Genomic DNA, 27,970 nt, shown 5'->3' with positions numbered 1-27,970 from the left:
TCATTTAGCCCCCCCTCCCCCCATGCCTCACTTGCCTAATCTATGGGCTGCCCCCCCCATGCCTCACTTGCCTAATCTATGGGCTGCCCCCCCATGCCTCACTTGCCTAATCTGTAGGCTGCCCCCCCATGCCTCACTTGCCTAATCTTTAGGCTGCCCCCCCATGCCTCACTTGCCTAATCTTTAGGCTGCCCCCCATGCCTTACTCACCTAATCTATAGGCTGCCCCCCCCATGCCTTACTCGCCTAATCTATAGGCTGCCCCCCATGCCTCACTCCCCTTATCTATAGGCTGCCCCCCCATGCCTCACTCCCCTTATCTATAGGCTGCCCCCCCATGCCTCACTCCCCTTATCTATAGGCTGCCCCCATGCCTCACTCCCCTTATATATAGGCTGCCCCCCATGCCTTACTCCCCTAATATATAGGCTGCCACCCCATGCCTTACTCCCTTAATATATAGGCTGACTCCCATGCCTTACTCCCCTAATACATAGGCTGCCCCCATGCCTTACTCCCCTAATATATAGGCTGCCCCCATCCCTCACTCCCCTAATATATAGGCTGCCCCCCCATGCCTTACTCCCCTAATATATAGGCTGCCCCCCCATCCCTCACTCCCCTAATCTATAGGCTATTTTAACCCCCCCATCCCTCACTTACCTGATCTGTAGGCTGTCTCTGGCTGCATGTGTTGCTCCCCTGCGGTTGCACTCCGCAGAGAGAAGCAGGGATAGATGCAGCTTCCTGTCCCTGTCTCTCTCCATACACAGCTACTGGCCTACTGGCCGGCGCCGGTATTGCAGTTCATTTTAAATCTCGCACGAAAAATAGCAGAACAAGCTGAAAAATCCAGGGGGGGGCAAGTGCCCCCCCTTGCCCCCTCCTGCGGACGCCCATGCTCGCAGACAGAAGAGGAGCGGGTATGTCTGTACTCGCGAGTGTACTTAAAGCAAGTGTATCTATCTAATAAATATATTAGATAGATATAAATATAGGAAGGGGGAGCTTGTAGTTGTGGGAAGGATTACTCGGCCTATAAATACACAGGCTGCCCCTTCCCTTGGGTTGATACTGCCTGGTTCAGCCCACCCACCTATCTCTTTATAAAGCTATTCAATTTTAGCTGGCTCTCTTTTTACAGGCCTACCCGAAAGTGACAACCGACTTACACCACCACTACTTTAACTCGGCTTATTGTCCCTGATCACAAATATATTTTACGAGTATAAATGCACTTGTGTACTTCTCTTATATACAGTAGGAATGTTTTATTCTAACTGTCTGTTTCTCTTTTTTATTGTAGGATATGGTATCCCAGAAGAACACCGTAAGTATTACCTTTACTGGTTCTCTCTACATTTATACGGCAATATATTTATTTTATCTCCTGTTTAAAATGCATTCTCTCTTGCATGAAGAGAGGAAATCAGCTCCCCTCAGATGAACAGCATTAAGGTTTTTGACGGATCCCGCGAGAATGCAGGTTCCTCTATAGATAGAGCCAATTCCCTGCAGCTGTCACTGGTGGACTTGGGTGGGTAACAGTTTTGCTTTAAAGGACAACTGTAATCAGATGTCCACTTCTCATTTAATAAAGTGTCAGATACAGTTTTGCTCCTGTTTTTTTTTTTGAGTGTTTTTCTTGTCACTTTTTTGCCACAAGAATGTTATGTTCCCTCTAAATTGGTCAGTCTTTCTGAATATGTATTTCTGAGAAAATGGCAGAATTTAGGCAAAAAAAACCTATACTTTTTAGACTGATTTTAAAAGAATTTTATAAAGACTAGCAAATTAGAGACCAAAAACAAAAGATACTTCTAAGAACACTTTACATTGCTTCCTCTGAACCAGAGAATACAGGATGTCTTTTCCATAAACAACGTCAATTGAAGGCTTGATGCTTTCACAGTAAATGAGTTTAAAAGATGTATGTGCCCTAGAGATATATGTTTTGTGCATTTGCTAGTAAATAGTAGACGTTCCAATATTGTATATAGCATAATTATATGGTAAACATGTACGGTTGTTTTTTGTGACACAAAATTAAACAGCATTGTTTTTATTAGGGCACTCAATATTCAAAGAGCCAGATTTTATGTGATTGTACACACAGAATGGTGTGGCTGAATTAAAGCAGTTTTAAGTAATTTACAATCGCGAGTGTTAGTGACTTGGGCATGTTACATGACATATTTTGTGTTATATTGCAGCTTAAAAGGTGCTTAGACTACAGGCGGTAATACATGTTAAATACACTTTTCAGCCACAACATTAAAACCACTGACAGGTAAAGTGAATAACATTAATTATATTGTTACAATAGCACCTGTCAAAGGGTGGGATATTTTAGGCAAAAAGTGAACCATCTGCTCTTAAATTTCATGTGTTGGAAGCAGGAAAAACTGGCAAGCAATAACATCTGAGTACCTTTGGCAAGAGTCAAATAGTGATGGCTAGAAAACTGGGTCAGAGCATCTCCAAAACAGCAAGTCTGGTTAGTAAAGTGTCTCCCAAAAGTGGTGCAAGAAAGGGCAACAGGTGAATCAGCAGCAGGGTCATGGATGCCCAAAGCTCATTGAATCATGTGGGGAACGAAGGCTAACCTATCTGATCCGATAATGCAGAAGAGCTACTGTAGCCCAGATTGCTGAAAATCTTAATTCTGGCAATGATAGAAATGTGTCAGAATACACGGTACATCGCAGATTGCTGCATATGGGGATGTGTAGACCAGTGTCCATGATGATTCCGTCCATCGCTATAAGCACCTTCAATGGGGACGTGAGCATAAGAACTGGACCATGGATTAAAGGAAAAAGGTTGCCTGGTCCGATGAATCACATTTTATTTTACATCAGGTGAATGGCCATGTGTGTGCATCATTTACCTGGAGATGGGTTAGCAGTAGGTTGCAACGTGGGAAGTAGGCAGACAGGTCGGCAGAGGCAGTTATAGACTCTGAACAGTGTTCTATTGGGAGTCGTTTCTGGTATTTATGTGGATGTTACTTTAACATGTACCATCTACCTAGAAATTGTTGCAGACCATGTACACCCTTTATTGGCAATGGTGTTTCCTGATAGCAGTGGCCTCTTTCAGTATGATAATCCACCCTGCAAGACTTCAAAAATTGTTCAGGAATGGTTTGAGGAACATGAGAAATAGTTCAAGATGTTGCCGTGGCCTCAAAATTCCCCAGATCTCCATCCCAATCGACCTGGAACGCCTAATATTATCCATGAAGGCCCCGCCTCACAACTTAAAGGACTTGAAGGATATGCTGCTAATGTCTTGGTGCAAGAAACCACAGGACATGTTCAGAGGTCTTGTTTAGTCCATGCCTGTAAGCAAGCGGAGGACTTACACGGTATTAAGCAGGTGGTTTTAATGTTGTGGCTGACCAGTATATACAGAGTTCTGCTTTGCTGCATTTTGTTTTGGTGTGTATAATATGTACTTGCAGTGAAACAGCTGTGTTTACATTGCTGCATAGGGACCCCTACATGGCCACTAGAGGTGCTTCCTGGGTAAGTGCTGCACAATGTGCAGCACTGATGTTCAACTTCTCCACGCTATGCAATGCTTTTCTTTGAGGAGATGCCGATTGTTGCAGCGCAGTGTTTAGCCACACATGTGCAATACTCTTTCATGCTTTTTTATTGGAAAGCATTGGACTGGCCGAGATCTTCAATTCTGATGATCCCAGCCGCGGAGGTGGAGTGGGTTCAGAGCCAGGGAGGCGTCCCTGGAATAAAGGTGAACCTTTTACTTATTTAACAGGGCAAGGAGGGCCGGTCACCTGAAATGGGTTTTTTAATGGGTTTAATTTCACAACATGTCAGTCATTGGCTGAGAGTGGTCAGTGGATGTCTCTGGTAATGAATCTAAACAGCTGCAGCTTCCAGCTCCTGCACCTAACCAGACCACCAGGGAGTATCAATGATGTTGCTAAACACTTTGCCCCATTACCAGGGAACCGGACAAAGGTCCTCCTGGTACCACAATTACTACATTGAGCTGTAGTAGTTATGATGGTTGTAGTAGGCTTTTGATGTCAACACAGATAAACCTCTGCAGCCAGTCTGTTGTCTGCAATGTTGCATTTAATTCTTTGAATTTTATTCTGAACCCACTGTCATAGGGAAGTAGTCACTCAAGTGTAATTCCTTACTGGTGAGTGCAAATGACCAGGGACAAAATTGTTACATATTTATAAAGGAGACAATAACAAGCCCCCCGAGACTTGATTGCATCAGAATGGGAAGTAACAAATCACCTTCTCGTGATATTGTAAATCTTTAGGTTATCACTTAAGGAATGTATGCATGACATAGTAATAGGGAGGCAGTGGTATAGGTCACTCGACTCCCCCTCCCCATGTAATTAGATGTCTCCTGGTAATTTATTAGACCATGTTGAGTTCATAATAAGCGCACTGAGATTAATGTTACCACTGGGAGTTCTTTTCCCAAGATTAAGGATTGTGGGGGAATCGAGGCATGTGTGGAAACTGGTAGCTATGTACAACCCCCACTGAAAATAAATAATACTGCATTCTATAATATTGGTCTATGTATGCATTGTGTTCTCCTTCTTATTTGCAGCATGAATATTAAACAGCGACTGACTGTATTTCTTTCATTTTATTTTATGTTAGGACAACCGTCTGGTAAGTTAAACATTGATTGAACTAGGGACTATGCTGAATATTGTCCTTAAACCAGCGCACAATAACTGTTTAATTAATGCAATGTCTTGTAACGCAGTGGCCGCATTATTTGATACACTTGCTTATTTTAAACAAATTAACAAAAAGCTAGTCGTGTGACTACTTGGCATTTTAAAACAAGCAGTCATAGTCATGGCGAGAAATCATTTTGTTTATAACCAACATTGTAACATTTGGTCCAATGCGTGGTAATCCAGGATCTCAGAAAAACATTTGAAGGAAGCTTGTGATGCTATCTGCCGCATGAATCAACATGTTATCTTGCTTTGACTCAATGAAGCGCATGCGCATAACAATGCATATTTACAGGCTCTCAGTTTAATATAGCCATCTTTGATAAGTGTGTACAGTAAGGCATTACAGCAAAACAGTATGGTTTGAACTTTTTTAAATTTGATAGTGTGAACATTAACCTATAAATTGCCAGGGTTTTGTACAGGTGCCTGAAATGTCCCTTTAAAACCCTTTAAGGACACATGACATGTGTGACATGTCATGATTCCCTTTTATTCCAGAAGTTTGGTCCTTAAGGGGTTAAACTGACTTAACAGGTTCACCTAAACATAACTTCTAAACCAGTAAGTGTGTAATTCATCATAAAAGTTACATTGTTATGGGACCTGTTAATTACAATTAACATCCAGTGTGCAAACCCTGCTATGGATTGAAGTCCATGAGTGTTACACTAATGTACCATCCCACCTGCTTGAAATCCTCGTCCAAGCAGGGCAAAACTTATCCTTGACGCAATATATTAGCTTCATTACCAACACATCAACATCATAACCTTGGTCACTCTGTTTCAAAATTCTCCCAGGGAGTGCAAGATATGCCTTCTAGAAATCTCTGATTGAGATCAAGAGAACCACCTGTTGGAGGGTTCTACCGCTTTATGTGTCACTTAGTGCCTGCATAGACTTATATGTCACTGTTACAGAGGTATATGATGAGATTTGATTGACAGGAGTCAATGTGCCTGCATGTCTGTTATCACAGTGTATAGATTCATTTTATAGTAAGTAATATGAAAGAGAAAATAAAACAGAAATTTGATTTTGTTTTGCATGTGTTATAGCAAAAAATAAATAAATAGAGCAGAATATCCATAGTATATCCAATAAAAAATTTATTAGAAAAATATTGAAAATGTAAAAAACACAAAGACGGAAAAGACAGTGCAGGGCAGGAGCAAGCAAATACGCTTGTTTTGCAAGTTGAGTGGTTTCTTACTTGTGACTTCCAAATATATTTGCATACCTCCCATATAGCTGGTATGGAAGAGGAAATGGCAGGCTGGCAATCTAGAAGGGGGTGTCAACAATGGTAGTGCCTGCATGCTAAGTGGGAAGATCCACTGAATAATATCAGCGTGCTGTGCATTCAATGCCGACTTTTATATTGTTAGTAAATACATTAAAGAGCTGTGAACCCAGGACTGGACCCTAGGGTTCTGCACTTTTTAAAATCTCCAAACACTTCAAAAGGACAAAGAGGGACCCTTTCATTTTAGGAGTGTGAGTGGTGGTGGAGCCAGGGGCCCAGCCGTTAGGAAGTTTCAAGTGACTTAATAATAACAATTTGCGCAACTAAAATATAACACAGATCAAGAAAATGTACCTTATTTACACAGAGTGATTTCTTAACACATATATGAAATATAAAGGCGCATTACTGTGAGTATTATTGCTCTGGAACCCTGTTATACCTGGAGCTCTGTTATACACTCCGGCACACCAACAATATTGAGCGTCTAGAAAAGAAGGATATTGGGACTGAAAAGAGAAACAGGGATTTGGTCCAAAAATAGGGACTGCTCCTCCTAAATAGGGACACTTAGGAGGTATGTTTTCTTTGCTATGTCCATTTTTTCTCCATTAACAACTGCTCCCTGCTCTCTATCTTTCAGCCAATATTCAATCCAAGAGCAAACATTTTCATCTAAACCAACAGTTTCTATTTGTACAGTAACCTGTATCAAATCCCTTAGCAAATCTCAAAAGATCACGTCCACTGCAAAACCTTGGACTATATTTCCATCTACATGTTCACCTACAACATTGGTTAGTTTCTGATGCTTGTTTCATTTCATCAGTGCTCAGACAAAATACACTTAAAACCACATTATCAAATTGCACGTTTTGCTTTTAAAATAATATTTTTTTTTTGTCCATTTTATTTTCCCTTATTTTTATTTATTTTTTCAAATTTCCTTTAATTTTTTTTAGTTATACATAAGATTACATAAGATTAAACTGGGACTATTTTTTCTTATGTGGAGCATTATCTTTAGCAATGGACAGAGCTTATAGGACAACTGTAAACTCAAAAATATGTTTATAATTTATAATTGAATATTTATAATCATTTCATCAACTATTTTTTTTATTTTATTAAATTCTTTATTTTTGTAGTGCAAGTATATAATACAGGCTGGCAAGAGGTGCCCCGAAAGCAGTCCTCTGGCTTTTCCCACATGTAACATGTGGGGTACATGAATAACAAGCACAATTTTTTAGATTTAGTCAGGCCTAAACGTAGAATGGAAATATAATTATGGTAAGCTATACAATGCTATTTTTACCAACTGAAAGAGGAATACTAAGGCTTTAACATAGAACTGTAGTTACTTAATTACAGGAGAGAATACCACTGGTTGGGTAGCTTAATCAGTATAGACAGTCCATTAGGGTCCCCTAATAGAGTAAGTGTTCATAACCCGCAACCCAAGCATGTATGGCTTGCTAATATACAGTGCTGACCCCTTCTGAGAAGCGATATAAGAATTTTAAAGCGATGTATGCAATTTAAAGCGAGTGTTCTATGACGTTAGCTTCATAGGGGAGATAGGACAAGGATCATAAGCTACTGGCCTACAAAACAGTCTATCTCCGACAGGTTTACTTGGGTCTGCTCAGCCAATACCCGCAGGTGGAAGGCCTCTTCCAGGTCGGCTCGCCATGACACGTTGGCGGGGAACAGTGTGCGGCCACCACCGCGGCCCCTGTCTTCCTACAAAAGTGTTAAAAACTATATGGGTTTCATGGCTGGAATTAATGGGAAGCCACACCCCCCGCCTAACAACCTAGTTCCATGTACAACATGGACTACACCACCGGGGATGATGACCTAGACTATAAGACTAGACTCATGGATACGGTGGATGTGCCAGATACAACATTATATTGTGATACAGGGAATCCTCAGCCATACAAAAGAAAGCACAAGGTTATTAAAATGGGAATAAAATTCAATAAAATGCGCACGCAATTCGCACCTATCCTATCAGATTTCTGCACTTCAGGCACCTGGTGAGCACAGATGTACAAGCATTTATCTATCTAATGTAACACACAATCTACTCCCCTCCTATCCCAGTTTACAGTTGCCCCACCATACCCCACCATCACCTCATATCTCGCATGGCTGACATCCGATACATGCGTATGCCAGATCATCTGAGCAAGGTTCTCTCCCCCCCCCCCCCCCAACCTGCTACTGTCATCTTTACGCCAGAAGCAAGAGTACACAAAACACTAAAAATGGGCAACTCAGGGTATATGACCTTTTGAGACGCAGAAACATACACAAGAAGAGGCTCATACCCTCGATAGATAGACTTTTATACTCTTTCGAAAGACCGTATGTTAAAAATATGACTACAGGCATGCCTTAAAAGAACACTATAGTCACCTAAATTACTTTAGCTAAATAAAGCAGTTTTAGTGTATAGATCATTCCCCTGCAATTTCACTGCTCAATTCACTGTCATTTAGGAGTTAAATCACTTTGTTTCTGTTTATGCAGCCCTAGCCACACCTCCCCTGGCTATGATTGACAGAGCCTGCATGAAAAAAAAAACTGGTTTCACTTTCAAACAGATGTAATTTACCTTAAATAATTGTATCTCAATCTCTAAATTGAACTTTAATCACATACAGGAGGCTCTTGCAGGGGATAAGAAAATCTTAATTAAACAGAACTTGCAATAAAGAAAGCCTAAATAGGGCTCTCTTTACAGGAAGTGTTTATGGAAGGCTGTGCAAGTCACATGCAGGGAGGTGTGACTAGGGTTCATAAACAAAGGGATTTAACTCCTAAATGGCAGAGGATTGAGCAGTGAGGCTGCAGGGACATGTTCTATACACCAAAACTGCTTCATTAAGCTAAAGTTGTTCAGGTGACTAGTGTCCCTTTAAAGTGTTGCTTAGTAAAGTCATGTTTAGATATTAAACAGGATAGTAAGTAATGCTAATTAATATTTGCTCTACAGATTCATTAAGGAAAATAAAAAAAAGAATACTGGTGTACTTTAAATCTAGATGACCATGAGCTAGCCATAAAGTAGATATAAATACTGAGTTATGGTTATCTACCCCGAGTTTGTGTATTGCAATGTATGTATATATTTAGGTAATAGGAGTAGGTGATGTGTAGAGTCCCACTAGGGGAAACCAACATCAGGAGAGCTCCACTGTATAAAAAAATGAGGAATAAAATAAAAATAATCAATCTAAGGATAAAAAGGATATGCAAACAAAAAGTATAACTTGAAAAAAAGGGAGATCTACTAAACGGTGCCCAGTGGATCAATTGTCTGGAGTACTAGCTAGCATCTAAGTTCCAGTTCCCCTAGTGTCCGACTGACAGGAAGGTAGTGTAAACGAGGTTAGGGAGAGAGAAGAGGCACAGGGTCCCCAGAGAACAAGGGACTGGGTAATCAGGTCTAAACGCAGATGAAAAGCCTTGCACAAAAAAAAATAAAAAAATCTCTCAATTCACCCTAAAAGTTACCTCGACACCGTGGTCTAACCACTAGTGTCTACCTGAACCAACTCTCCCTACTAAAGTTATAAATAAATAAACACCTAAAAATCAATAACCATAGTGGTAACAAAAATAAAAAAGTGCTACCAAGTGCAGAGATTAAAGAAAAAGAAAACGCTCGACGCGCGTTTCGGCGTGTTCAAAACGCCGTCCAGGGCCGGTGCCCCCTGGTAAGTTGCGCCCTAGGCAGCTGCACCCGGTCCCTGCACCCGGTGTCGCTCCTCATGCTGCGCCGCCTGAGCGCTCTTGCAAGCCTCAGGCGGCGCAGCACTGCAGTATGGAGGGCGGCCGGGTTTGAGTGACCGGCAGGAGGGAAGCGCAGAGCGCTCCCTCCTGCCGGTCTCTCCATGTAGCGTGGCCGGGCGGCGCGGAACGCGGGACAGGAACCTTTGTTTCCTGTACCCAGCCGCCGGCGGAATGACAGGAAGTGCTCACTCAGTGAGCGCTTCCCTTCAGTCCGCCGGCGGCCGGGTACAGGAAACAAAGGTTCCTGTCCCGCGTTCCGCGCCGCCCGGCCACGCTACAAAGGCAGGAGGGGAGGGTAAGGACCACTAGGGGTGGGAGGGAGGAGGGGGAAAGGACCACTAGGGGTTGGAGGGAGGGGGGGAAAGGACCACTAGGGGTGGGAGGGAGGGGGGGGGAAGGACCACTAGGGGTGGGAGGGAGGGGGGGGAAGGACCACTAGGGGTGGGAGGGAGGGGGGGGAAAGGACCACTAGGGGTGGGAGGGAGGGGGGGAAAAGGACCACTAGGGGTGGGAGGGAGGGGGGGAAAGGACCACTAGGGGTGGGAAGGAGGGGGGGGGAAGGACCACTAGGGGTGGGAGGGAGGGGGGGGGAAGGACCACTAGGGGTGGGAGGGAGGGGGGGGGGGAAAGGACCACTAGGGGTGGGAGGGAGGGGGGGGGGAAAGGACCACTAGGGGTGGGAGGGAGGGGGGGGGAAAGGACCACTAGGGGTGGGAGGGAGGGGGGGGAAAGGACCACTAGGGGTGGGAAGGAGGGGGGGGAAAGGACCACTAGGGGTGGGAGGGAGGGGGGGAAAGGACCACTAGGGGTGGGAGGGAGGGGGGGGAAAGGACCACTAGGGGTGGGAGGGAGGGGGGGAAAGGACCACTAGGGGTGGGAGGGAGGGGGATATAAGGACCACTAGGGGGGAGAGAGGGGGTATAAGGACCACTAGGGGAGGAGGGGAGATAAGGACCACTAGGGGAGGAGGGGAGATAAGGACTACTAGGGGGGAGAGAGGGGGTATAAGGACCACTAGGGGAGGAGGGGGGATAAGGACCACTAAGGGGGGGGATAAGGACCACTAGGGGTGGGAGGGAGGGGGGGGGATAAGGACCACTAGGGGTGGGAGGGAGGGGGGGGAAGGACCACTAGGGGTGGGAGGGAGGGGGGAAGGACCACTAGGGGTGGGAGGGAGGGGGATAAGGACCACTAGGGGTGGGAGGGAGGGTGGTATAAGGACCACTAGGGGGGAGAGAGGGGGATAAGGACCACTAGGGGAGGGGGGAGGAAGGTAAGGACCACTAGGGGAGGGGAAGGTAAGGACCACTAGGGGAGGGGAAGGTAAGGACCACTAGGGGAGGGGGGGAGGAAGGACCACTAGGGGAGGGGGGAGGAAGGACCACTAGGGGAGGGGAAGGTAAGGACCACTAGGGGAGGGGAGGGGGAGTAAGGACCACTAGGGGAGGGGAAGGTAAGGACCACTAGGGGAGGGGAGGGGGAGTAAGGACCACTAGGGGAGGGGAGGGGGGGTAAGGATCACAAGGGGAGCGGAGGGGGGAGTAAGGACCACTAGGGGAGGGGGTGAAGGAACACAGGGGGAACGGGGGTGGGGAGGTAAGGACCACTGAGGGAGGAGTAGGGGAGGTCCACTAGGGGTTTGGGAGAGGGAGGACCACTAAGGGGGGGAAAGACCACCAAAGGAGGGTAAGGAGGGAGGACCACTAAGGAGAGGGGAGGAGGGTAAGGACCACTAAGGGGGAGAGGGAGAGGATAATGACCACTGGGGGGGGGGGGAGATTACCACTAAGGGGGTGGGGTAGAGTAGGGGAAGGTCTACTAAGGGGTTTGGGAGAGGAAGGACCACTAAGGGGGGGGAGCTGGGAGGGAGAAGACCACCAAGGGGGAACTGCAGAGAGACAGGGGGCCAAGGGAGAGCACTAAGGGACAGAAGGGGAGAACATGGAGGGACAGAAGGGAAGGGGAAATCAATAATTGACCGGAGGGGAGAGCACTATGAATTTTAAAAATAAATAAATAAAGCGCTGCTCCCCTCTCAGTCCTTATCCTACCCCACAAACCCTCTCTTTTACACTACACACATACACAATGCACCCCCCCCCACATACACACACACACACACACACAGAAACATACAATGCATTCCTACTCACACACAGACACACCCGAAACACACAATGCATCCCTTACGTTCACACAAACACTCATTCTCTTAGACACAGAAACTACATTACATACACAGAAACAAACTTTGCACCCCTTACACACACACACACACACAGAAACATACAATGTATTCCTTATACGCAAACACACACTGCATCCCCTATAAACACACTACATCCCTTACACAAATTGCACACATAAAACATCCCCAACTCATGGATGGGCCATGTAGGTGGATTTATGGGTGGGCATTGTAGGCATACTCACGGTCAAGCTCTGGGGGCCCAGACCTTGAGCTGTGTAAGGGGCCCTAAAAAATGGAGCTGCTTCCTGTTCTTTAATTGTTGTGAGCACTGTTAAAAACAGTCTCCAGAGAGCCTCTTCTACACCAGACCTGTGGAGCCAGACTGAGCCCATCATCAGCCTCTTGTCCTCATCTGGTGGTAAGTAGGCAATCCAATATATTATTAGTGGCACTAATTTCTAATTTACCTCACATTAAATGGATACTATAGTCACCAGAAGCACTACAGCATAATGTAGTGGTTCTGGTGTCTATAACCTGTGCCTGTAGGCTTTTTAATGTAAACACACTGTCTTTTCAGATAAAAGACACTTTGTGAAGACTGGCGTTGGCCCATATGGCATAGCATATGGGCGGGGCATTGTGATGTCACATGGGGGGTGAGGTTGGGCGGCAAAATTTTTTTTGCCTACGGCGGCAAAAATCCTTGCACCGGCCCTGACGCCGTCGTCAGGAGCCTGTGAACATGAGCAGCTTGTTGTTCCATTTAAATACCTATTGCTGATGAAACATGGCCATCAGCTGTTCAATGTGGGAGTTCCTGAGGGGCGGAGTATCTAAGCTCTATGCTGCAGTCCACCAGAGGTGTGGCATGTTGTCACATATTCTACATCTCAAAAACATAGCGAAGACACACCCTGCCAATGACATAGCTTAGCTGGCAAAATCCCTGACTACAAAGCCTGCTAAAAAAGGCAAGGCTGCAGGTTCAAATCCCAGCAGGGCCAACCTAACACCCCATCTGTCTGAGGTCAGCAAAACAAGCTCCATCCATGGGGCAACATTAACATATACTACTAGTAAGCTGCTGACCTGGTCAGCTCTGAGAGCTGAAGAATGTCCTGTGTCCCACTAGGGGAAAGGTGCCACATAAGTACATGTTATTATTTTTTTTAATCCCTGTCCTGACCTATAGAGTGGAGTCATGGGGGGCATAATTTGGACGTGATGGCTGAATATGTGAGGTGGGCTTAAAGTATTCACAAAGCGCACCTCATAGTGTGACTGGAACATGGACTGTATTATGGAGTGGAACTGACTGGAAGTCTGCGGGGAATAGCATCTTGGCAGTGCTCACAACATTGTGAGAGCTGCACTGAGTCCCATCCGGTATGGGCATCTATTGCATAGGCTGTCCTATTGATTGTACAGTCAAAAAATTGCCACACAAGATCTCACATATGCCAGTCAGGTCAGGGTACATTGAATGTACAGTAAAGGGACCTGTCTTATGGATTGAATAATGCCTATAAACATATAGAAATAAACATCCAATCAGGGGAAGTAAACCCCAATCAGGATGTATACAATAAGGCAGACAGTATCTTGGCTCAAATGGCAAAATTAACAAGGTGAAAATAAACTGGCCGTTCATGTTCATATAAAAAGTGTCATATTTACATATCTACAAATTTACAAATAGTATGGTAGGGAGCTTAAAAAACAAGAGTTCCTCAGTGTTTAAGTCCCCTTAATAGAGAGAGTATTACAAAAAAGCTGAAAAAGAGAATCCCCCATTTAATCCTGCTGGGGATAACGTATTTAGTTTGTAAATCCAATACGATTCTCTCTGACGTATTTTCGGTCCCAATTTCCTTTACGTGGAGGTTGGGGGACTGATTCAATACCCATGAATCTAATTTTAGTAGCAGAATTAGAATGGTGAGTTTTTAGATGTCGTGAAATTGGTGTCTCTAATGGTCTCCTTACGGAATTAACATGTTCTCTTATACGAAGCTTGAAGGGGCGAAACATTTTGCCTACGTACTTCAAACCACATGAACATAACAGGAGGTACACTAGCCCTTCGGTACGGCAGTTAAAGAAAGATTTTGCTAAAAATTCCTCACTTTCACTGCTGTCTGTGAAAGACTTGGTCTGTTTAGCAATATGGGGACATGCACTACAGTGGCCACACTTGTATGTACCCCTGGGTAGATATTGTTTGAGGGGTTTATTTAAGGGGGCCAAATAGCTAGGGACTAGCAGGTCTTTCAAATTTCTGCCCCTGCGTGCTGTCACTGAGGGGAATGGTGTTATAACCTTCTTAATATGGGGATCCGAAGTGAGTATTGGCCAAAATCTTTTAAGCGTATTCATCATGTTAGACCAGCCTGCCTCATACGATGCTATGCATCGAATAGTGGAAGGTCCTGTGTCCCTTATGTGATCGCTGAGTAGGGTATCTCTTTCGGCATTAATTGCTCTGGCATAAGCCCTTTTTAGAACCCGATTAGGGTAACCTTTTTCCCTAAAAGATTTCCGGAGATCCCAGGCCTTGATTTTAAAGTCATCCAGGGAAGAGCAATTTCTACGTAAGCACAGATATTGGCCGACAGGGATTCCGGCTTTCAATTTTGGTGGGTGGTGGCTAGTCCAATTCAGAAGGCCATTAGAGGCTGTTTTTTTCGGTACAGGGTTGTTGAAATATATCCACTTGTTTGTATGGAAACAGTAAGGTCTAAGAAGTTAAGATTCCTGCCCCCCACTTCGCTTGTGAATTTTAAGTTGAATTCATTAATGTTTAAGAGAGTTACAAACGTCATGAACTCATCAGAAGATCCCAGCCAAATAACAAAGACATCATCGATGTATCTTTTCCAAAAGTAAATTTTATCACGATAGATCGATAAAGTCTGGTCCGTTTCAATGTGTGTCTCCCAGGTGCCCAAGTATATGTTGGCATAGGAGGGTGCGCATGAAGTCCACATGGCAGTACCCCTAACTTGTTGGTATACTTTACCATTAAATACAAAGACATTCTTGGTCAAGATAAATTTAAGGATATCAGAAACAAAGTCTATGTATGCTGGTGGGGCACTAAGTGTTTTCTCAAGAGTGGATCTAACGCTTTTAATCCCCAATTTATGGGGGATGGAGCTATATAATGCCTCTACGTCCAGGCTACATAAGATGGCTTCTTCTGGTACTCTTAGGTTCTTTAACCAGTGTAACATTTGTTTTGTATCTCTGATGTATGATGGTAAATTGGTTACAATGGGTGACAAGATTGCATTCTGGGTTAGATTATCCCTTCCTGATACAATAGGCCTGCCAGGTGGATTCGTCAAGGACTTATGCACCTTAGGCAGGCTTTAGAAGGTGGACAGTACTGGTAATCGGATGAGCATGAAATCAAATTCCTCTTTTGTTATGAATTTACTATCCAAGGCCAGAGATAAGAGAGTCTTAATTTCCGTGAAATATTCAGCCGTGGGGTCCCCTGGTAGGATCCGATAGGTGTCTTCATCATTAAGAATAAGGTTTACCATTTGGATATAATCTGAACGATTCATTACCACAATATTACCACCTTTGTCAGATGGTTTAATGACAATGTTGGCGTTTGATTTTAGCTCATTAAGTGCTAAGCGTTCTCTTTTGGTGAGGTTACCATTAGATCTATATTCAAGAACCCTTTCATCCATAGATGTAATGTCCCTGCAGAAAAAAAACGCAATGTTCTTATATTCTTTAATTTGTGGGGTAAATTTACTTTTAGGTCTAAGATTAGTATTTGGCATGGTATTCGGTTCTAATCCATCACCAAGATTGAGAAGTTCCACTAATGTATCTAGACAATCTAGATCATTAACATTAAGACCCAGGCTTTGAGCTTTATGTTCCTTTCTTATAGAGTGGTACTTATGGAGAGCCAATTTGCGGGCAAAGAGATGTACCGTATTTTTCGCTCCATAAGACGCACTTTTTTTCCCCTCAAAAGTGAGGGGAAATGTCTGTGCGTCTTATGGAGCGAATGTGAAGGTTTACTTACCTGTTTTGTAGCGTTTCTCGGCAGCACAGGGCGCACCGCGGTACTGGAACTTGAATTTCATGTTCCGGTTTCCGGCGGGACTGAAAGGAAGTGCACACTCTCAGTGTGCGCATTTCCTTTCAGTCCCGCCGGAAACCGGAACATGAAATTCAAGTTCCAGTACCGCGGTGTGCCCTGTGCTGCCGAGAAATGCTACAAGACAGGTAAGTAATTATGGGACATGGGGAGGGGGACAGTATGGGAGAGGAAAATATGGGAGAGAAGAGAAGACTATGGGGAGGGGAAGGGAGGGGGGATGAAGACTATGGGGAGGGGAGGGGGGATGAAGACTATGGGGAGGGGAGGGGGGATGAAGACTATGGGGAGGGGGGGGAGAAGACTATGGGAGGGGGGGACACTATGGGACAGGGGAGAAAAAAAATATTCTGAACAAACTGTCCCATAGTAAGAAACACTATGGGACAGTTTGTTCAGAATATATTGATTTCTGGGTTTCTTCCTCTAAAAACTAGGTGCGTCTTATGGTGAGGTGCGTCTTATGGAGCGAAAAATACGGTAAATCCTTTGGCCAAATAAATTTGTTAAATTGTGGTATGGGGACAAATGATAAACCTTTTGTAAGAGTCTGTATCTGTATGTTTGTCAGGGTAATTGAGGATAGATTAACAACTTGAAGGGTTTTAGCGGTTAGTAGCGGTGTTTCCGTTGGCCCCTGTTCCTTTGTGATTGTCTCTTTGGACCCTAGAATTCGTCTGCCTGTTTGAGGCTTAAAAAAATCAACCCCCTTTTTCAAAATGCTTTTAGGTGTTGGGTTAGTGTTCACGTTGGTTGTGTTAGTGGATGTATTCAGTGTGGTTTCTCCTTCTGTGTCAGTGGAATCATACTCAGTTGAATGGTTCGAGTCTACCCGCACTCTCTTTTTGAATGAGCGGTATACTCGTCCAGACTCAAAATCTGAAGTGTCCCTCAGAAATCTTTGATGTTTTTTGGTCTTAATTTGGTGTGAAAATATATCCAGGTTATTTTTGAGTTTCACTTCCAAATTCTCAAACTGTGGGTCACTTTTAAATTTCTGTACCTCTTCTATTGTAGTGTCTATCTCTTTTTGAATAATAGTTGTTGTGTTTCGTGTTTACAAATGATAGTCATGAAAGTTGCAGAACATTTAGCTGCTGCTTTCTCCCATTCTTTATTAAATCCCTCTAAATCTATATTTCTAGCTGGGGGTACCTGAACCCTCAGTCCCCTAGGAATAATGTTTTTTTGAAATATAGGTGTTAAGTGTTGAAATTTCCCAGTTTGTACGTACCTGGCGTTTAAAGGCTCTTGTTAGTTTGTTAAAACAAGTTTGTATATTGGGAGAGGGGAGAAACTGAACTCCTATTACCTACATATTTTGGAGGGTTACCCCCTCATTGGAGCTCCCTATTAGGTGGTTACAGTGGTGCAGCTCATGAGCCCTTGACTTGTATCCGGACTCCTGACTGCACTCTGTTTACTTTATTTCTCCATTTTGTATGTATATATTTATACATATAAATGCTCAGATAAATGTGGTTTTATGGGATGTTATTGTATCCACGTCATGGAATTTATTGAAATTCTACGGGTTTCTGCTCTCAAGGGAAGACGTGTTTAATGAACTGTCACATTGTCTGAATACATCATCTGTTTAAAAAAAATCTGTGGGCTAGTGGTTATATCAAACAGTCCCATGATTGCATGAAAGTATTTAAATAATGCTTGTGCTCAGCAACGGAAATCCACAAATAATTGAATAAGTTCTTGGTTTAGTCACCTGGAGTTTCTGGGACCAATGTTTAGATCCGTGTTTTGTTCATATGAAGCTCTTCTGTGAATTTAATTTTTTTTCTGGTTAGTTGCATAACGTTTGTTTTCTTAATTAGAATGGAGCAGGTAACCAAAGAAACATTGTTACTTAATTTTTTCTCATGACCTTTGTTCCTGAAGCTTTTCAGACTACGTCTATTTTTGCTTTACTGAGGAAAAGTCACGAAGAAGGAGTTTTTCTTAATTGCATTTTGCAAGCATATTTTGGCTGATGATTTGTGCCCAGATTCTAGTGACACTACTTAAAGGGCCATTCTGCTGAGCAAGTAAAAAAAAATAATTGGTATAAATCACTGTTTAATACATATGCCCCCAAAGAAAATCTGCATGCTTTTAATAGTGCATTTTTTTTTTTATTGGGGATATATCTAAAAACTGATTACAAAAGCTGCAGATCTCTTGTCTGAAGACTTTGCAAGTCCTCCCCCTTTAACTTAGCGCTCTCGAGGCATATACAGCCTGGCAAATTTGCTGTGGTTTGGCTCTGTTCTTTTGGCCTAATAATTGCAATCCTAGTCAATTCCTGAGAATTGCTGGTTCAGTGAAATGAGAATAACACTACCAGTATACACAGTGGCTGCCCCTGTGACATTTTTTATATTACTGTGCATTTTGTAATAGTTAGAGGCTTTACCTATTCAGTACAGTGTATCTGGGACTTATTACCCTCTTTAATGGATTTGTCTATTGGGATCAGTAGAGCTGATTCTGGTTAAAGTGGCACTGTCACGTCAAACTAGCCTTTCTCCTATTGTTTCTTCTTTGTCAGGATTACTAGTTGATCCAGCACGTAGAATTGTGTCACACAGATGACTAATAGGTAACGTATTACCGGGCCTTAGAATGGCCGGACTTAACGTTAAGAATAGTCAGGATACTTGCCGAGGTCAGGGGATACAGAAAGAGACACAACGATAAGAGAAAGCCAGAAGTCAGGGATACAGAATACAGGGAAGTCAAACTCAAAGGCAAAGTCAAAAACCAGAAGAAACTTAAATCAGGGACACACTCTCGGACAACCAGAAGGGAAACCACGACAGGGCACTGAGCAGGATGAGAACTGAGCCTAAATACCCCTTCTCTAGATCTGATAGGCTGTAACCGGCATTTGACCCCAAAGGCAGTTACCAGGTTTCCATTTGCATAATTGCTGCTCAACATTAACCCTTCTGTGGATTTGGTTGCTGCTCGGCACAACTTTTCCTGTGTGGACAGTAAATGCCATTAACCACATTTTTATAAGCAGATGAATACGTGACACTCTTCTCTTCCTCTTAGAATTTTTCTTCTTTTCTGATCTAGTTTTCTTTAAAACATAAGTGTATTTTTTCTACACTTGATTGACCAAAGGAGGATCTTAATCCGCTCCATTTCCTGTGTCAAGGAGAATGGTGAGTACTTTCTCTGACACAGGAAATGGAACTGACTTTAGCTCCTCCTTTGGTCAAAAAAAGTCAAGTGTAGGAAAAATACACAAGACAAAATAGTCCATACTTTGTCTTATGCTTTAAAGAAAACTAGATCAGAAATATTGAAAAGAGGAAGTGGTTGGTAAGTTTGGCGTGATTTTTCTTGCAGGAATTGTCACTACTGAAGGTCTTTTCCCCTATATATTACATTATGCAAGTTGTTTCTTTAGCTTTTAGCAGGTGATTTACTTTAATATGTGTGAATGGCAGTTGGTCATATCAATGTTTAGTATGTTTAGCAAGCAATGTCTGTGATTGCTAGATGTCTGTATCTCACACTACCATTGAAAGCCACTTTCATTTTTGTTTTAAAGGAACACTAATAATACTTTCTTTTAAGAGGGGATTTTGGTGCATAGACTCTGTCACCTTTTCCAGACACTGTAGGACATTACCATATTAAGAAACCTCAGTGTGTTTACATGTGTCCAATACAAAGGCTCTATCTAGCTGCTTTGAAAATTGAAGGTCTTAGAATCATGCCCAGCATTTTGATGCCAAACACTTTCAGTTCTACTACAGAAGCATGAGTGTCAATGCCTCTCAAAGAGAAGCATTAGATTGGCAGAACAAATTGATTACCACAGATGACTTAGCATAAACGGCAAAAATGTGTTTAGATGTTTAGAGATACGAGGCATTTAACAATAAGGGCTGAAACATACATCTATTTTGAATATTTTTTCTCAAGTTGCACTTAATGCTTTAACCCCTTAAGGACCAAACTTCTGGAATAAAAGGGAATCATGACATGTCACACATGTCATGTGTCCTTAAGGGGTTAAACATATTCTCACAAAATTAACCCCCCCCCCCCCTTATGTTTAGTATTTTATGTTGTGTTAGGTAAACATGTAGGATATTAAAAAGAATGCAATTTCTGTCCTTTAAACAAACAATATATAATATGTATGGCTGCAGTCAAAGAAAAACCCTAAATTATGATGGAACAATCAGCACAAATTCTAGGTTTTGCTTTGGATCAGAAGTTCACAAATGCCTGCGTTCTTAAAGTGTTCCATGGCCTTAATGTTTTCAATAATCACAGCTTTAAACCGCAACTTGTTAGTTTGTATGAATAAAATACCTGTGGTTTCATAGTAGATTATGAAGTGATCTAAAAGTTCATGATCGTGTTTCACCCCTTAGCCACCGGTACCACTCATACCCCCTTAAACACAAGTGTCCCACTCTGTCCTTTTAACGTTTTTGGGAGTATGATATAGTAAGAATATGATGCTTTTACGTGGCTCTTTTCCAGTTCCCAACGCAGCTTGCGAGACAGCCATGTGTTAGGAGGGTTGGGATGCCGTTCATGCTTGTTGTAAGAGGTAGTTTACACTTGATGTGTCTCTGCGAATTAAAGTATTTCTTATTTTAATCACAGTGGGGGCATACTTTAGAGCTGAGTGGAAATAGTTACTGCTTGATAAAACAAAGTAAAAAAATATTTTCAATTTTAAATAAATAACTGACCCTGCATTGCTCCTTTTTTATTTTATGTTGATTTTTTTCCCCCCTAACGCTGTAGCATATTTTGAATTTCTGTATAGTGGCTAGATGAAGCACAGAAGTAAATAATTCCTAATTTAGTTAAACACAGACTAAACGTCATAAGTGCTCTGCTCGAATGAACTTGAGCACTGAGCGTGACTTCGGGAATTGAAGATTACATGCCCTGATTAAAGGAGTTTACTGAAGCCTCCAGCACTGGCTGCTAGTTTCCTGCAACTAATTAATGTGGTACTCTGCGACATTTTTAAATTTTTACTGTAACCGTGAAATTGTTCAACTTCCCTGGATTATCTGTGTTTTACAATATTAAAAGAACATAAATAAGGGGTTATTTCAATCAGTAATGATTTTTGAAAATTTGGTTATAATAGCAGACTTAGAAAAAACATCTGTGTGGTTTATTACTAAACATAATCAGTTTGATAATTTCACAGATCATACCCAGTGCGCTTTTCGATTGCAAAAATACTGTGAAATTATACAGGGATTCAGTTATTTGCTATGCACCTAATTACACTAAATAGAATTTTGACAATTTTCTGCATTTGCTAAGTTTTTAGTGAATTGACATGCAGGGTCAGTCCTGAAAAAGTCCAGCCATTGTTAATATAACAAGAATGGTTTGCGCGACATTGATGTAACCAGGTAGCCAAGGAGAGTGGACTGGAGCGTAACTCAGCGAGTAGAGCAAAGAATCTGCATTCAATTTTGCGTTAAGGTTGACCATTCCTCCTCGGAAACTATTCTGAGGATTCAGAAGGCTTTTGGGGCTGATGCAATGAGTGCAGCGCAAGTAAAAGTTTGGCATAAACAATTCAAATATGGTAGAGAATCTGTTGAAAGATTTGGTGCCCTGCGAAAAAAAACCAAAAATGTCACCAAAACTAAAATCACCTTTGAAAGGGAAAAGATTTTAGACTATCGATGAGATTCAGGTAAATACGACGAGGCAGCTGATGGTGATTCCAGCAAAGGATTTGCAGAGGGAACAGTGGAAGAGACGCTGGTAGAACTGAGAGGTCCCAAGATGCCTACTTTTAAGGGGACTGAGGCGTCATTGTCCTACATAAAATGTTTCTTGCATCTTCTTCAATAAATGTCTCTATTTTTCATATTACATGGCTGGTTATTTTCTGGACAGACCTTGTATGCTAATGAGCAAGTTTAAGCACATTAAAACGTGATTTCTTAAATATATTTTAAAATAGTTGAGTTCATCCGCTTCTCCATTTATACAGTTAAGCTATTTTGTCCTAAATTATATGCACTGTGCGGGAGTATTCAGAAAAATCACCCTATAAAATAACCCCATAGGTATTAATTAAAGTTATAGAATGCAGTCAGATAAATTAATCTGAAGATAAATATTCTAAATTTGGTGCAGGAAATTATTATAGTTGATGAGATGGAATAACTACTTAAAGCACCAGTTGTAGAATTTAAACATATGCCTCCATGATTTCAGATCTAACTGTGTTGTAATTTCTTTTCCAGGCTTCCAGTGGTAATTATTACTTCATATCATACATCGTAACACCTTGCGGAGACTATTTTTGTTGTGAAAGTGATGCTCAGAGAAGAGCCTCGGAATACATGCAGCCAAATTGGGACAGTCTCTTGGGACCACTGTGTGCTCCTCTGGCTGACAAATTTACAAGCTTACTTAAGGACATCCATGTTACATCATGGTAAGTTACTGTATCAGACATGTGACCAATAAGATAAGAGTTCTAATCTTAGCACATTAGGCTGTTGATGGGAACAAGTCACCAACATTTATGGGGATTTATGGGGAATACAGTTCAATCTGTACATTTTGTACTGATAACCTGGGGTTAGGGGCTAGTGAGTCTTTTGTGATTTTTTTTTTTTTTTTTTAATAAATTAGGTGATATCCTAACCAGAGCCTGATACACATTTTGAGTGCCTGTAGGCCGAGAATTCTATGGTGCCTTCTGTTTCTCACCCCAGAAAAGAAATAAAAGAAATAGCCCATAAAGTGAGTTTAAAAGGACAATATAGGCACCCATACCCCTTTATCTCATTGAAGTCGTCTGGGTGCAGTGTCCCTGTCCCCTTAACCCTGCAGCTGAAAACAGTGGCAGTGTGCAGCACTGCCCCAGTAAGCACCTCTAGTAGCCATCTGACAAGTTGCCAGTGGAAGTATCCCTAGGCTGTAATGTAAACACTGTATTTTCTCTAAAAAATACAGTGTTTTACTTCAAAAAGCCTGAAGGGAATGAATATACTCACCAGAACAAATACAATAAGCTGTAGTTGTTCTGGTGACTATAGTGTCCCTTTAAAGGATTTTTTTTTTTTTAACAGGTTTAGGCTTTGAGTGATAAAAATTGGGACCAAGGAAAGGGATATGTTTAGTTTTTGGGAGGGGATAAATGGACGCTTTAGTCAGAAAAACATCTTTAGCTTAATTAAACTGTATTGGTGTATAGAGCATGTTCCTGCAATCTCACTGCTCAATTCTCTACCATTTAGGAGTTAAATCATTTTGTTTATGCACCCTAGGCATGTAACATGCACAGCCTTCCTAAACAATTAAAGCTTAAATTACAGAGCAGGAGATACAAATATTTAAAGTAAGTTACATCAGATTGAAAATAAAAGCCATTTTGTTTTTTCATGTAGGGTGTGTCAGTCGCAGCCAGGGGGAGTGTGTCTAGGGCTGCATAAACAGAAACAAAGTGATCTAACTCCTAAATGGCAGTGTATTGAGTAGTGAGACTTCAGAGGCATGATCTATCCTCAAAGCTGCTTTGTTTTGTGAAAGTTGTTTTGGTGACTATAGTATCCCTTTAAATTTAGTGTCCTAACACTAAATTTAAAGGGATACTATAGTCCTCAAAACAACATTCACAATTCTTTCTGTACCCCTCCTAACCTTATCACTTATGATATGTTGAAAACAATAAAAATTGTCAAAAACAAACAAACAAACAAACAAAAAAAAGCATTCACAAAATGAAGCAGTTTTGAGGATAGGTCCCTAGAAAAGGGATGCACCAGGTATGTGGAGTTTGAAGGGTTATTTGCAAAGTACTTACCCTCTTGTAATTGATAGTATCACTGCATGAGCTGTTCTACATTGTGCATCACTCAGTGCTGTCCCTACTCTTCCTGCAATGTATTTCCGGTGTGAGAGGCTGTTAGTGGGCAAATGGGAAGTGATCTCTTCTACTTCCTGTCCAGCCTCACACACGGGCACTGGCGGAGCTGGGACAGCACTGAGGTTTACACCTTATAAATGATCCTGCAGCTCTACTATCAAGTATATAAAGCAGACTGAACCACAGAGGACACTTTAAAAATGTTTTATTACATTTAACTAAACTTAATGAAATATTTTTTCAGATGATGTATATTAATTTTATGAGAAACTCTTGTTTTTTTTTGTCTATCTGAGCAACCATGTTGAATCAGCCTCTACTGTTATCTGACTAACTGCTGCTCAGACTAACGGGTCCTCTGCTGCATTTTCACACCGTTTCACACAGTGCAGCAGTTAATTAAATAACAGTAGAGTTTGACCCAACAAGGCTGTGCAGACAAAAAGCTACATTTTCGAAAAAAAAAAATAAAAAAAAAAATAAATAAATCAATATACATCTTTTAACAAGCATATTTATATGTGTCACTAAATGTATTAAAACGTGAAAAACAAAAATCAAGAAGTGAAGATTTGATGACAGATGTCCTTTAAAGCGGCACTTTCATGCCGCACTTAACTTTCTTTAATCGATTCCTCTTCTCTCCCTCTGTCAGGATCTGTTCTTCATTTCTTCCTGTCTGCTCTAGTTTTCATTAAAACATAAGACAAATTAGGGACTACTTTGTTTATGGAGGTTTCCTACGTCTGACCATCTATGACCAGTGGAGGAACAAAGTGTGCTCCATTTCCGGTGGTCAGAGCAATTTTCCCACAATTCCCACCTTTCCTCCGTGATCTCGTGATGCTTCCTGTCAGTATTACCGAACGTCCTGTCACTTAGACAGAACGCCGGCGAAACTACCGAATTTCGTCCTAACAGAATGAGAACAGTTTGTTCATTCATGTTAGGACGACATTCGGTACTTTTAAGTTGGTTTGAAATTTCATACTAATGAATGAAATTCCGATCAGATTCGTGCCGCGGCTGCATCTTGCAGCCACTTAGTATTAGGGAGCTATCTACCAAAAGGTTGAAAGACCTAAATTGATCTTTCAGCCAAATTTACTAAACAACCAATCAGAGAGTTGTGAGTCAAATTACACAGTATGAGAAAATTACAAAGAACTTTCCCACACTGTGTAAAATTACACAGAGCACTCTGATTGGTTGGATTTCAAGCCATCCAATCAGAGTGCTGTGACAGGTAAATTTAATGACTTACCTGTCAGTCTCTTCATTTACCTGTCAGAGCACTCTGACTTACTAAGTAATCTTTACTTAGTATTAGTAAATTTGTCTGAAAGACCAATGTAGGTCTTTCAGCCTTTTGGTAGATAGTTCCCTGATAACGTCGGAATTAGGGAACTATCTACTAAGCGGCTGCAAGATGCAGCTGCGGCACGAATAGGATCAGAGTTTCATTCATTAGAATGAAATTCCGATATGAACAAAGTCCTGAATTGCGTCTTAACAAGAATGAACAAAATGTTCCCATTCTGTTAGGATGAAATTCGGTAATTTCTCTGGCGTTCTGTCTAAGTGACAGGACGTTCAGGAATATTGACAGGAAGCATCGTGAGATCACGGAGGAAAGATGAAAATTGAGGGAAAATTGCTCTGACCACCGGAAATGGAGCACACTTTGTTCCTCTGCTGGTCATAGATGGTCAGGCTCCATAAGAAAAAGTAGTCCCTACTTAGTCCCTACTTTGTCATATGTTTTAAAGAAAACTAGAGTAGACCGGAAGAAATGAAGAACAGATCCTGACATAGGGAGAGAAGAGGAATTAATTAAAGAAACGTAAGTTCAGCATGACCGTGCCGCTTTAAGTTACTAAAAGGTACATTATAATTGCTGAAAACTGGTGCCCCCTACTGGATATATGGCTATAGTCAAGTATTTACTCTGCTAGTTATAGATTACATTTATCACTCTGCCTAAATCATAGTGATGTGAACTGGTATCTTCAAGAGCAGCATATTCATTTTCTTAGTATTCAGCTTTCACAGCATCAAGGCAATATTTTATTATACCACCCAAATTTTAGAACCACTTAAATAAAATGTACCGTCCTAAATTAAACATCTTTCCTGGTAATTACAGATTGATCAGGAGAAATTATTTGTTTAATGGAAGATATGTGTACATAATGGATGGTGTTGAGTTAAAATTAAATCTTATCAAATTTATTTTTTTATTCTGTTTGAGAACAAATTACAAGCACATTAGATAATCGAACAAAGGTGGTTTATAGGACTATTTCTCCAGCAATGAACAGCCTTTGAATCAATTCATCCATTATACGTCATCCAGCACAATGAAAATCGTAGTAAAAAAGGGTGTGAGAATCATAATGTAACATAATACATATGTACCCAGTGGGCTAAAAAGATTAAAGTTAAAGGACCACTATAGGCACCCAGACCACTTCAGCTTAATGAAGTGGTCTAAGTGCCAGGTCCAGCTAGGTTTAACCCTTTTTTCAGTAAACATAGCAGTTTCAGAGAAACTGCTATGTTTACTTTAGGGTTAATCCAGCCTCTAGTAGCTGTCTCATTGACAGGCGCTTCCGTGCTTCTCACTGTGATTTTCACAGTGAGAAGACGCCAGCGTCCATAGGAAAGCATTGATAATGCTTTCCTATGAGACTGGCTGAATGCGCGCGCGGCTCTTGCCGCACATGCGCATTCAGCCGATGACGGAAGAAGAGGGAGGAGAGTCCCAGCGCTGAGGGAGCCCGGCGCTGGGAAAAAGGTAAGGGATTAACCCCTTCCTCCCCCCTCAGCGCCACGGGAGTGGGTCCCTGAGGGTGGGGGCACCCTCAGGGCACTATAATGCCAGGAAAACGAGTGTTTTCCTGGCACTATAGTGGTCCTTTAAGCAATGCACACTAAGAAACCGATATATTTCAGAAAATATACAGAGTTCATCAATTAAGTGAGAATTTATGGTGAATTCAAAGTGAATCTTTATATTTAAAAAACTCAGTTAGCTGTGCTTTCAGTTTGCTGAAGTGCTTTAGGGGTCTGGAGCGTCCCTTTAAGAAAGTGGATGGTTTGGGGATCATAACTGCAGTGCGTACTGAATGGATCACGCCTTCATTGCATTGTAAAGGAGTAAGGATTGGCAATGGGCCTTTAATGAACTAGTATTTAATATTTAATGCAATGGTTTGTTAACGTTTTCGTTTGTTCTAGCGCTTATTACAAGGAAACTTTACTCAATGACATCAGGAAGGCTAGAGACAAATACCAAGGAGATGAACTTGCCAAAGAGCTAACACGTATAAAATTACGTATGGACAACACAGAGCTTCTTACATCAGATATAGTTATTAACCTGCTTCTTTCATACAGAGATATCCAGGTAAGCGTACTGGCAATGACAAAAACTTATGAAACATTCTTTAATATGACATATGTTATGATATTCTTTACATACTTTGAATTAAATCAGTGTGAATAATGGAAGGCAGTAAAAAAAGTTTCCATCTTGAAATACACTTTTTTATTGTTTGTTTATTTAAAAAAAAATAAAACAATTTTTTTGTAGGGTGGGCAACTAAATGGGTCAGTTACATTTATGTAAAGCGATTCTTTACTTAAAAATGTTCAATTGATAATCATCATTCCAAAAGGAGAATGTATTTTCGTAATGATGGGGGAATTAGTTGCAAGCAGCCAGGGTCATGGTTCAAAAACTGTCCCCAAAATGTTTAATTTTGTAAAGCTATAAAAGCAAAGAAAATAACATCTACAAAGTAACTGTAGATCTTAAATATATTTCTGTTTATTTTCAGGACTATGATGCTATGGTCAGACTAGTGGAAACTCTTGAAATGTTGCCAACCTGTGATTTGGCAGATCAGCACAACATAAAGTTTCATTATGCATTTGCCCTCAATCGGTAAGATTCAGTTT

At 41.7% G+C, this 27,970-nt stretch overlaps 1 protein-coding gene across 2 annotated transcripts in view; it reads left to right on the top strand.

Annotated features, from left to right (window-relative positions):
• The window catches only part of MAP3K15 (mitogen-activated protein kinase kinase kinase 15), a 169,087-nt gene that overhangs the window by 61,739 nt on the left and 79,378 nt on the right, over positions 1-27,970 (top strand). For both annotated transcript variants that reach the window (XM_063450192.1, XM_063450193.1), the window contains exons 3-6: positions 1,307-1,330; positions 22,377-22,570; positions 27,248-27,416; positions 27,850-27,956. In XM_063450192.1, the coding sequence (XP_063306262.1) occupies positions 1,307-1,330; positions 22,377-22,570; positions 27,248-27,416; positions 27,850-27,956 (494 nt within the window). The remainder of the gene's footprint in view (positions 1-1,306; positions 1,331-22,376; positions 22,571-27,247; positions 27,417-27,849; positions 27,957-27,970) is intronic.

The sequence above is a fragment of the Pelobates fuscus genome, chromosome 1 (genome assembly GCF_036172605.1).
Source record: "Pelobates fuscus isolate aPelFus1 chromosome 1, aPelFus1.pri, whole genome shotgun sequence".
NCBI classification, from domain to species: Eukaryota; Metazoa; Chordata; class Amphibia; order Anura; family Pelobatidae; genus Pelobates; species Pelobates fuscus.
Note: the sequence above shows the minus strand (reverse complement) of the source record. Positions and strands in the feature narration are given on the sequence as shown.